The 12800-nt window shown below is 41.0% G+C and overlaps 1 protein-coding gene across 2 annotated transcripts in view; it reads left to right on the plus strand.

Annotated features, from left to right (window-relative positions):
• PGAP1 (post-GPI attachment to proteins inositol deacylase 1) overlaps positions 1-12800 on the plus strand; it is a 1296519-nt gene that overhangs the window by 933439 nt on the left and 350280 nt on the right. For both annotated transcript variants that reach the window (XM_040441657.1, XM_040441658.1), the window contains exon 19: positions 11101-11139. In XM_040441657.1, coding sequence (XP_040297591.1) covers positions 11101-11139 — 39 coding nt within the window. The remainder of the gene's footprint in view (positions 1-11100; positions 11140-12800) is intronic.

The raw sequence follows: 12800 nt of genomic DNA on the forward strand, positions 1-12800 counted from the left end.
ACCGTTCTCAGTATATTCTAACTAGAAGCGTCCCCATCACCATGGGAACGCCTCTGTGTTAGAATATACTGTCGGATTTGAGTTTTCACATGTTTCCGTTTTTTGCGGATCCGCAAAAAACGGATGACATACGGAAACATTTTCAGGAACAACGGATCCGCAAAAAACGGACCGAAAATCGGGATGTAGAAAAATACGGACGTGTGAATGTAGCCTTAACAAAACACCTGCACTAGATCTGGTGAATGACACGTTTAAAAAAGAGTGGGACACTTTTCTTAAAGCACAATCCATTAATTTAATTCACATCATTATAAATAGACGGACAAAAATTTTAAGTGAAATCTCAGACCAGATTATTGATATAAAAAAAAACAGTGGACCATTTCCCAAATACAGAACAAGTACAGAAATGGCAACAGAGAATCTGTAGAAACTTAGATACATTGGAGAAAGATATGTATAAAAAATGTAAAAAATTGAAGCAGCTCAGTTCTAGTGATATTCCCAACACAACTGCGGGGGAATTTATCACTAATGAGCACGACACTGAGTTTCCAAGATTACAAAGAAATGGTGACATGAATAAAAAGGGAGATTTGAATCATTACAATGTCTCAACATCAAATCGGTATGAGTCACTTTCATCACCTCTTTTTTTAGATTATACACAACCCCATCACAAAACAAGAATGAGAAAAACCCGAACACCCACCCCAGTAAGGGACAACACGAGGGAACAGAGGCAACCTCACCAGTACAATTTGAGACACCGACAAACACCTATGAGAGACATGTCACAGAGACACAATCACAATTATCACCACCCCAGACAGAATTATTATCCATTACGGAATCACTATTCATCACAGAATCAGGAGGTGAGAACACCTATAAGAACACAACCCCACAGGGGAGAAGAAAGGTTAGAAGAGGAAGACACTATAAGAAGAAGCAGGTACAACAAATAGAAAACACATCGAGTATAGTGAATTTAAGTAGTATTCAACTCTCGGATGCACAAGTCACTTTATTAAACAAAGGTTTAAAATACGCCCCTACTACTAAACTGGATACATTTTCCACATATATAGGTGTGGAGAAATTTATTAGAAAACTTTGTCTGAAAAAATATTTTAGCAAAAATCCGATAATGGAGACTAGTGGTAATCCAGAAAATAGCCAATATGTACATACAGGTTTGAGAATGAATTAAAAAAATTACCCGAAACAAGAAATAAGCCACCATATGGCAACTTTTAAAAAGTGCGTTGAAGATGATTTGAGAAAATTAAAGGGAAACAATTTGAGATATAATTTATCTAGAAAGGAAATAGAAGCAGTCAAACAATTACAGTCCACCAATGATGTAACAATAAGACCATCCGATAAAGGGGGAGCGATTGTGGTTCTTAATACAAATGACTATATAGAGGAATGTCTGCGACAATTAAATGAAGACACCACATATACTAAATTAAAACGAGACCCCACAGAGGAGTTCTTTAAACGATTAACACAGTATTGCAAAAGGGGCACTACTTCAGGGATCCTGTTGGAACAAGAGGCAAAGTACATTATGAATACAGAAAAGAGAATGCCGGTAATGTACTGTATTCCTAAGATACATAAGAGCCTAACAAAACCTCCAGGAAGGCCCATAATATCGGGGATAAATTCCATCTCCTCCAATTTGTCGAGATATATTGATCAATTACTACAACCGATTGTGAAGAACATACCTTCATATATCAAAGATACCACTGAAGTGATCAAGATTTTGGAGGAGATGGAATATAAAGAAGGGTATATATTGGGTACACTAGATGTCAATTCCCTATACACGATAATAGATCATGAACAGGGCCTAGAGGCACTTCGACAACAATTGATCCTGAGTAAGACTATGAATGAAGAACAAATACACTACATAATAGAAGGGGTCAGATACATACTGACACACAATTATTTTGCCTTTAATGGAGATTTTTATGTCCAGTGTAAGGGCACCGCCATGGGTACCAGATTCGCCCCCAGTTATGCCAACTTATTTATGGCAGAGTGGGAGTCCACTGTCATTAAACCTAGACTGGGGGCGGGCCTGGTACTATGGCGGCGCTATATAGACGACATCGTGTTCATATGGCAGGACACGGTGGCGTCTCTTACTGCCTTCTTGGAAGAAATAAATACAAATAATTTGAATTTAAAATTTACTTCCACCGTTGATATGAAGAATATACAATTCTTGGATCTTGATATCAAGGTTGATGGAAATAAATTAATATGTAGCACACACCGTAAATCGGTGAGCAAAAACAGTTACATATTATATACGAGCTGCCATCTACCGAGGTGTCTCATTAATGTTCCCAAGGGTCAATTCAGGAGATTAAAACGAAATTGCACTAAGGACCAACAGTTTGTAATAGAGGCAGAAACCCTGAAACAACAATTTATTGACAGACAATACCCAGTCTACTATCTGGAAAAATCACTGGAAGAGGTTAAAATAATGGATAGAGAAGATTTTTTTGTCCCCAGGCAAAAACAAGTGAATGATGAGATAATAAGAATGATTCTACCATTCCATGCCCAATATAAAAATATGGAGAGAATTATTGGGAAATACTGGCATCATTTACTTGGAGATAAGATAATTGGGCCCATACTCACCAATACACCCCAGATTACCTATACTAGGGCCTCAAATTTGGGACTGAAGGTAGCGCCATCTATAAAGAATAAAGAACGTGGCATACAAAAACAAAATTGGTTATCTTTTAAAGGCTTTCACAAATGTGGACGCTGCTCCAATTCTAGAATCACTACATTCCCCAAAAAGATTTTGAAAGCAATTTCAACCCAAAATTCATTCTCCTTGGATATCAAAGAGGGCCTAACATGTGACTCGACAAACGTGATTTATCTGATAGAATGCCCATGCCATAAACAGTATATAGGACGAACAAAACGTACTTTAAAGAAAAGGATATCAGAACACGTAAACAACATAAAAAAGGGATATGAATTACATTCCCTATCCAAACACTATAGGGATTATCATAAGAGTGAACCATCTAGTTTAATATATATGGCTATAGAGAAAGTTGAATATCCATGGAGAGGAGGGAACCATATCCTCCGAATGTCTAGAAATGAATCGAAGAGGATATTTGAGTTCGACTCCCTCATTCCAAGGGGTCTGAATGCAGATATGGAACTCTTCGGATTCCTATAGGGGGACGTTGGTCTGCCATGAATGAGACATCTGGTGTCAGGCTGTGTTATTAGCACCCAGATCTCCCCTTCCTGGCAGGCCCGCGCCCTTATATACATCACATATCATATCTGAACTTTACTATGAACTATAGACATCATGTTTGAATTTTACTATGAACTATAGACATCACAATATGAAAAGGAATATGGGGATTCATTTCTGCTATCATTTTTTACTCAAATCCAAAATTTCAACAAAAACGCATCAAAAACGCACTGAAATCGCAGGTGCGTTTTTAGTTTTTTTCATTTTTTTCTGAACTTTCGGGAGATTTATACTATAGTGATGCGATCTTTTAATGTAATAATATTAGTATTTATTGTTTTAATTTAATATTGGATTAAAATCCAAAAGTTTTTCATATATCAATTTCTGTATGTACAAAATGAATAGCTCTGATGGAAAAATGAACAAAAACAAAAAAACAGGGATAAACATATGAATCCCAGTTAAGAATAATACTAGTAGTCTACCATTGTTTTTATTATAACATTCTTAGTGAAAACGCACTGAAAACGCATTAAAACCGCAGGTGCGTTTGTGTGTTTTTTCTGAGATTATACCTATGTGGCTTTTTTATCTTTATTTTTATTTCCATATTTATTAAACTTATAGATTTTAACTGTTTTATGTGATAAAAGATCACTTATATAGGATTACGTTTTAGAAGGATGTATTGAAATCATACATATTTACATGATACTGGAGATTGGAAACCGCAATTTTGTCCTTGTATGAGTATATATTTGAATGATTACAAATGGACTGCTACGAACTAAAAATCCACATCCTGGTCTTCCAAGTCCCTCACTGTCCCAGCATGCATTTCACCAATTAAAGATAATATAAAAAGGACATCTTAATCCCACTGTCTGTACCACTGAGGAAGGGGCTGCTGTACCCCGAAACGCGTATGGTTAATAGACAGTGTGGGACGACATAAGGAAGATTTCTATAACTACGATCGGACGCTGTACAAGTTCGAAAACCCCGCCTGGTATTGAAAGTCACCTGACCATCCAGCGAAACCACGTGGGACGCCACAAACAGGTCCTGGAAGGTCAGAGCTACAAAGAACATTACAAAGCAACATCCAGTAATACGGGGAACTTCCGATAGAAAAGACCGGATCCACAGGTCCTTGCAGCTCACAGTAGAGCAGTCGCGTTTTCGAAGGACAAGCGGCCCATAGGAGTGGTAAAGTACCTTTACAACTAACGTACTTTTGTGAACCATAAAACTAATACGAACTTTTTGGCTCCACCTTGATGACCACTATATGAACTACTAAGGACATTGTCTTGTCTATTTGATGCCCGATATTGAGTGACGCCCAACCAGTCTATTTGATGCCCGATATTGAGTGACGCCCAACCTTGTCCCAAATTTTGTATTCTATCAGCAACAGGGAGTGCTGTGCGGCAGTGCACCTATTTCATTAGTAATCAGTGAGTGAGCCACCAAACCTTGATACTATACTTTCTCCATTGTGGTGCAGCTTATCCCTATGATAGAGCCTGTAGCCAACAGAGAAGTCGGCCTAGTTTTCTAGGAACCCAAAATCCTCCATCCCCTCCCTCCTATTCTCCCGTTGCCTTTCTGGTGTGGCCGCGGTGTAGATAGTATTTTAGAAAATACTACCTTTGAAGTCCTTGCCCTGAGCTTGCAACCTAAGTCTCTGAAATATTGTTTAAGTACCCTCCGTGTACCTCTAACTAACCCAGTAAACTAGCAACCCGATCCACGATATGTTGAACTCGAGTGCAAGGAAAACAACACACCTTTTGACAGTCCTGATCTGTGACAGTTTGCCCTATCTGTATCTCTAATAATAGAATCTCCCACTACTGGCACCTGTCTGACCTGCCTACCCCTGGTCCCCTCCTTGCTGGACCTGTCATTTTCCTGACTGGCAGAGGGAATGTCTTGCTGCAGATCCCTGATCCCCTCATCTGTCAACTTTTTGGGGTGTGTTAGCTCAGTGCTAGCCTCCCTGGCTGATATAAAGCTAGCTACCAAACTTTCTTGCTCCTCCATAGTACCGCTCTCCCCCTCAACTAAACTAGCGAGTGTCTGCTCAGTGAGCAACAAACACTTCTCCATATTGCCAAGATATCTCAGTGTTGAAATTCTCTCACTTAGTGCAAACGTGCAATTTGATCACATTTTGCAAAACAATATGCATCCTTAAGTGGCTGTTCCAACACTGCATACTTTACAAAAGATGTACACTGGACTGCATTGTCAATCATGGAACATATACTTGCTAATGGTGATTACACCAGAAAAGGGGGAAAAAAGTAGATTATATAGTACATTGCAGTGAAAGTGAAAAACAAACAAATGAATAAGTACTTCTCTCCTAAAGTCACGTAATCTCAAGTCACTTACTTGAGACCAGACAGACACTTGTGACCAGGGGAGCACCCAGGAATTTTGTCTAGGGGGGGGGGGTCTAAAATGCAAAAAATGTGGCACGTGTAGCACGCTGTGCTAATTCTTTTTCCTGCCCATTTTTCAAAGCCCCCTTCATATTTAAAAATGCGGTGCGCGTAGATCCTGCTCAATGCCTGTAGTGCCCCCCACCATCTGCCACCCGCCCGTGGCCTGCTGCCCCCCTTGGCCGTCCTCACCCAGCTCTGAATCCTCCTTCTGCAAATGGCATGGGGAGGAGCCGGAGCATCTCCACTCCTACGTAGCGCCACATACCTCTTATATCCAGTGATGTCACCTTTGTTGTAGACGTTCTCTTTTCTCATCTTCTCCATTCAGACCAGACCGCCATGATGATTTTTCAGCCATCTCCCGTCTCTGCAAAGATTGACAAATAGACAATAGTTTCCCACATTTCCATCATCTTCACATCTTCTGAACACCCTTTCCTGCCTCCCCCAATACTATACTGCAGAAACAGTCCCCCTTCAACAATTATTGGCACACAGTGCTCTAAAAAATAACGGTGTCCTGACACTAATAGAATAAAGATAATGTCCCCCAAACATAATTGTGCTAAACTGTTACTGTGCCAGGGTCCTCCCCAAAATCCCACCAATAGAAATAATTATCTGCCAGAGCACATTTAGTAGTAATAATGCCCCTATAATGCCCATACCAGTAATCATGTTTCCCATTGCCCCTGTAGGAAAGCGCAAGGGGCCGCCATTGACGGAAGATATGTGTCACCAAGGTTCTTGGCCTCGGTGAGGTAAAAGCCAGTAATTTTAAGTTTCAGCGCCAGCTAGTGCTGACTGACAATATTGATTATTTAGTGTGGCTGTAAAGCCGATCCGGGCCGGCTATTACTGGGAGCAGTCAAAATGCAGGGTGGGTGGCTGTTCCCCACGTTCCACGCCGGGTTTTTGTTTGGGATAAAAACCCAGCCAGCAGTCTCAGCTGTGTGGATTATCCTCCATCTGATACTGGAGCTTTGTCAGTCTGGGTGTTGGAGCCTGACAGTTTGGGCCGGGACTAAGGCCTTCTATATTGTTTGGGAAAAAGCACGTGGACTTCTGCTTCACCCAAGGACTTATGTGATGCAGCCTGGTGTGAACAAACACCAGACTCAAGGTGACTGTTTTTCCTTGAAACTGACTTTTTGTTGTCACTTTACTTTTGTGTGAATAAAACATTGCACTGTTTAAGTTAAAGACATTGTCATTGCCTCTGTACTGCGTCTGCAAGCCTGTCTACCAGAGCAAATCCCCACACCCCCCAGTAGTAATAAAGCTCCCCATAATACCCCCTAGTAGTAGTAATTCTCCTTAGATTATGACAGTACATGAAATACCCCCGCTTAGTGCCCGCAGTTGAGCTAATATCCCCATAATGTATACCAGTATAAAATACCCCTATATGGTGCCCCAGTAAATTTCATCATAGTGCTCCTCTCCCCCTTCCCCATAGTGTCCCCCATAATATGCCAGTAAAAAATGCCCCTTCTTAGTGCCCCAAGCAGATGCCCCTATAGTGCTCCTCTCCCCCATAATGTGCCAGTAAAAAATGCCCGTTCTTAGTGACACCAGATGCCCCAATAGTGCTCCACTCCCCCATAGTGCCCCCAAATAATGCCCCGTAGTGCCGCTCTCCCCTATAGTGCCTCCCATAATGTGCCAGTAAAAAATGCCCCATTAGTGCCACCAGATGCCATAGTGCCCCCATAATGTGCCAATAAAAGGCCCCTTTAGAGCCCCCACTTCCCCATAGTGCCGCTCTCCCCTTTAGTGCCTCCCATAATGTGCCAATAATAAAAAAAAGCCCCTTTAGAGCTCCCACATGCCCCCATAGTGCTCCTCTCCCCCATGGTACTCCCCATAATGGGCAAGAAATAAATGCCCTCAGAGTGCCACCCCCAAAAAAATGGGGCTGTAAGAAATGCCAGATGCCCCCATAGTGCCAGCCACCCCCAAAAAAACACTAATACTTACCTTCATTAGCAGTGATGCGATGCAGGCCTGTGTCTGCTGCCCGGCTCAGGCGGCGCAATGATAATGACGTCATTGCGCCGCCTGAGCCGGCCTCAGATAGGCCGCAGGCATTAGTGCCTGCGGCCTATCAGAAGGACAGGGAAGGGAGACGCCTCTCACTCCCCTGCCCCGCCGCAGCACAGCCATCTGTATAGCTGTCCTGAGGACGGCGATACAAATGAATATGGAGATGAGCGCTTCCACAATAGAAGTGCTCATCTCCTACTGCCCCCCCACCGCCGCCGGCAACTAGAACCCGAGCTGTGCCGCCTGTGGTGATCGGCGGTGCGGCACTGAGGGATAAATAAAATTATTCACTGGTTGTTCTGGGGGGGGGGGGGGGGGGTCCAGACCCGCTGGACCACCCCTGTCGGTGCGCCACTGCTTGGGACCAAAACGCACTTGCATGCTTGCCTCTGAGTCTGCTTTATAAAGCTGCTACTCCCAATCAGCTGCAATCAACGTAGATTTTTTTCCTCTGGATTCAAAAGTTTAATATTAATTTGCTTAGCCCTTTCTGTTCAGCAAACTGCATGCAGATAACACTGAATTTCATGGTGACAGGATCTCTTTAAAGGCTATGTACACCTTTGAGGGCAATTTTTTTATGATTGCATTTTACTCATTTTATGTTAAACATCATTTTTTTAATTGGTGTTTTTTTAAAATATTGAGCTGTTCTGTCACAAAAGGTTAACAGTTTTTCTAGCTGTGTGAATGGTACTTTCACTTTGTGTCATCGAATAACCCTGATCTTTAAATTACTAAGAGTTTATAAACACTTATTTAAGCCACATTCTTATCAGTAAGCTAAAAACTGAGGGGGGTAATTTACTAACAGATATACAACACTTTTTGGCGTTTATCTATTGCAGATTGCGGCGCAAAGGTTATTTGGGCCACAATCTGTGACTTTTCCCCTCTCAAGCCAGGTCTAAAAAAAGGGACTTGGTGCAGGTGGGGAAGGGGGTGGGCCAGCAGGCCTGTCTCATTTATCATTTTCCACTCCTATTGTACACATAGAAAATGGTCTAAATCTATGCTAGCAAGGAAGCTGGCGTACATGTAGACAGGCGGAGGATCCGCCGAAGTTATGTAGAGTCTGGTGCCCATCTAAAGGGATATTAAGACTAGTAGGTGAGCTAGCTGACTGAGCAGAGAGAAAATTCAGAGCTTGCTACTAGAGAATGTCAGCCCTGTGCAGACAACTCAAAATTTTTAGAGACCAATTGAAAAAATTTTGTTTTTTTTAACCCCCAAAGGTGTACATTGCTTTTAAATTAAAAGCGAAGCAACTCTTTAAAATGTGTTTCTACAGCCTCTGTGCAGTCTCAAACAACATATTCTGTGTAGTCTGATACTGAAATGATATTTTCTTCTATTTACCCCCTTCATATATGTTAATTCACTTAATAGGACAAATGGAAAAAAGTATGAGTCTGCGCGAAAACAAATTACACTACACTAGCATGTAGTGTTAGAAATTAAAGTGGACCTGTCGCTTCTCCTGACATGTCTGCTTTGTAACTGCTTGCATTTTCCATGTAATAATTATTGAGGATCTTTGCCCATAACTGTGTTGTACCATTCCTCTATTCTTGTCTCTAGAAATTTATGAATGTATTGCCAGCAGTTGGGAATAAAGGTCCATTTGGACCAGTTTGGTGTGTGTCCCTGCACAGTCTGTCAGTATTCTAATAGTGCTGCCAGTGTCAGACTGAGTTGGGACTTGATAGATTCTCTTCATCTATAGGATTTTTTAACCCCTTAATGACCGCCAATACGTGTATATACTGCGGTCATTAATGGGCTTTATACTATGACATCTAAAATAAGAGCTGCACAGGTCCCCTGTGCAGCGGCGAGTTGGAGTTCTGCTCTCATATGACAGCTGGACTCCTGTTCTAACGCCTCGGCTGGTAGAAATGCCGATCCAGTCCTTTTAACCACTTAGATGTCGCAGTAAAAAGCAATCGCAGCATCTAAGTGGTTTAGAGGCAGGGAGCTCCCTCTCTTGGGCATTGGCACACCGCAAATTAGATTGTGGTGTGGAACTTATTTTGCATGGCAGCTGTGAATGAAGGGCCCGCAGTCTATGTCAGTCAGGCTGCACTCCTCTGGCTCAGCCTGATGGATGGTGTCTGTCAATATAACACTGGCAGTATAGTACACTCTACTGCATAAACAGTACAGTGTACTATAGAAGCAATCAAAAGAACATCCATCAAGATCCCCTTGTGGGACTAGTAAAAAGTAAAAAAAGAAAAAAATATAGGGGAAGGTTGAATTGAGACCTTTTATTTCAGATGAAAGTTATCTATATGTCTGCCCTTATTTTGTATAGTGTAATAGTATTAAAGGGGTTTCTGATATTCATATATTGACAACCTATCCTCAGGATGAGTGGTGGTCTGACTCCGAGACCCCCAGCCTTTTCAAAAATTATCAGGTGCAGGGTATTGATGATCTATCCTGTGAATAGGTCATCAATGTAGGAGTCCCATAAAACACCTTTAAAATATTAAAATAAAATAATTTTCTTTTTTTGAAAGGAACCTATCAGTGGTTTTGACCACTAAATGGCAGATGGGGAGAACAGTAAACCATTTGTGAAGTTTTCTCTTTATTCTGCCAGATTTGACTCCTGCATGTGCCCAAAGTAGGAATTCACTGTGAATTCTTCATTGAGCTCCTTCACAGCCTCTTTCATTTGCTCTAACTGACAACCAGGAGACTCCTACATATGACACTCAGAGTAGAGGAAACTTCATAGTAAGGGCTCATGCATATAGCCGTTGGTAGGCCGTTCCGTGCACTGGGGATCGCAATTTGCGGGCACGGCCAGGCAACAGCCGTGTGCTTGAGCCCTAAAGCTGTGCACCCTGGAAACTTGCAGGAGCAGAATCTGGCAGAATAAATTCATATTCAAAACTAATGATGAGAGAGGCTCCACAGAAGGCATGGTTGTACTGTTCTCCCCAGTCTCTACTCCTGTTAGCAGTTAATGGTAAACTGTGGTCAGACTCCCTTTAAATGCTATTCAAAATATTCTTTTATTTTGTCATAATAATATGTCTTATGACGCGTTTTGGCTGTTGAGCCGAAACGCGTCATAAGACATATTATTATGACAAAATAAAAGAATATTTCAAATAGCAATTGACGGCTGCCGGGATCTTCTCTTGAATTACACGTGGAGTTTCACTCCTTCCCGCTGCAACGCGAACGCCGTGGTCGAGTGCCGGCAGATTCCTACTATAAGACTCCCTTTAAAGACTGTTAAACTTTGTGTTTTTAAGCTTTTTTTTTTATTCTTTGAGCTCTTATCTATGGTATAATTTATTTTTGTTGTAGGTAACCATTTATACATCATTAGTACAAATGCTCGGACAGGTAAGTTTAAGTTGGAGTTAAACTTTCCTGCATATGTAATGATTGCAAAATATTAAATGTATTATGTTTATTATGGTATATTAAAAGGGAAAGAATACTATTTATCATCAAATGGCTGTATTGTGGACATATTTTACCAGCTGTATTATGGCTACAGTACCTGGAAATCCATTAGTACAATTGCACCTGACTTAAATTACCACAGCATTTTAAATCCAGTTCATTATAATTGTGGAGAGTTACAGGTGTTGTGGTCATAATACGGACACTAAAGACATAGACAAGTGCTAGTAAAAAAAGATGTTAAACCATAATTTTGAATATACAGTATTTTAAGTTTAAATTTCATACTAATTTAAAACCATTTATTTATGTTAAGCTACACGTTAGTGTTTTTTTTCTTATTTAATTTCACATAATGTATATTTGTTGTATCATCTCATTACACCTTGTTTAGAAGTAAAAAATGTATCTCTTCCAAGGATTATTTTATGCACTTATATAGCCCTGATGTATTCCACAGCACTTTATAGACATTAGCATCAAGCTGTCCCCAAAGGGGCTCACAATCTAAGTTCCCTATCAGTATGTTTTTGAATGTGGGAGAAAACCAGAGTACCCATAGGAAACCCATGCAAACACAGGGAGAACATACAAACTCCATGCAGATGTTGTCTTTGATCGAATTTGAACCTAGGACCCCAGCGCTGCAAGGCACCAGTGCTAACCACTAAGCCATCGTGCTGCCACCTTTCAGTGCTTGATGTTTGTATAAACTTCTGATAGGGCTATTTGGCTTATGGTTTAACATCTTTAGAGTCTGCATCTGGCTCATCTGTGTTGTTTTTTCTGACCATTGCTTGAAAAGAGGTAAGGAATTTGGTCAGCTGTTTGCTATTGTGCGTTTGCTAATGAGCCTAGCTCACTAAGGTGTTACATTTGTTGCTGGGGGAGGAGTTTGGGAAGCAGTGTGTGTATATATAGAGACAGACGCATTAGCTGGCCTAATTCATTAGCTGCAAGTACTAGCTTCAAGTACTACATTAAGTACAGTAAAGAGATATTGCAGGAGATAGTCAGGAGGTAGGCTGGAAGGTGGAAACAATACAAAAAAAAAAAGGTAAGATTTGTTTGATTTAAATTTACAATTTTTTTTTTTTTTTTCTCCTCTTTAAAATGGCAGACTTGGTTCAGTGCAGGAATTGTTGTGCATTTATTTCATGTTCCACTCTTTGGAGATTCGGATGCTGTCAGATCTGTAGACAGTTCTCCTTACTGCAGCAGGAAATTGAATTTTTGAAATCTGAAATATTTAAATTATCTGTTAAACAAACTCCAGCTAGGACTGCTGCAATGCCACTGCCACAGAGGACCCCCAGAAATGGCAGATGGGTTAATGTAGGTTCTGGAAGACTTAGAGTGGTGGATAGAAGACATGTCCCACAGTCGGTGGTTCTCCATAATTCATTTGCAGCACTCTCAGAATGTAAGGACAACATGGATATGGACTCAAGCACAGAGGGTGAGAAACCATCGACTCCTATGTCTAATGTATGCAACAAAAAAGATAAAGTGAAGTCTCAAAGGAAGCAGCTGTTGCTGGGTGATTCAATCATAAGAAGTGTGGAGCTTAAAGAAAATGGTTTTGTGAGATGTCTCCC

Source organism: Bufo bufo, chromosome 7, assembly GCF_905171765.1.
Source record: "Bufo bufo chromosome 7, aBufBuf1.1, whole genome shotgun sequence".
Lineage (NCBI taxonomy): Eukaryota > Metazoa > Chordata > Amphibia > Anura > Bufonidae > Bufo > Bufo bufo.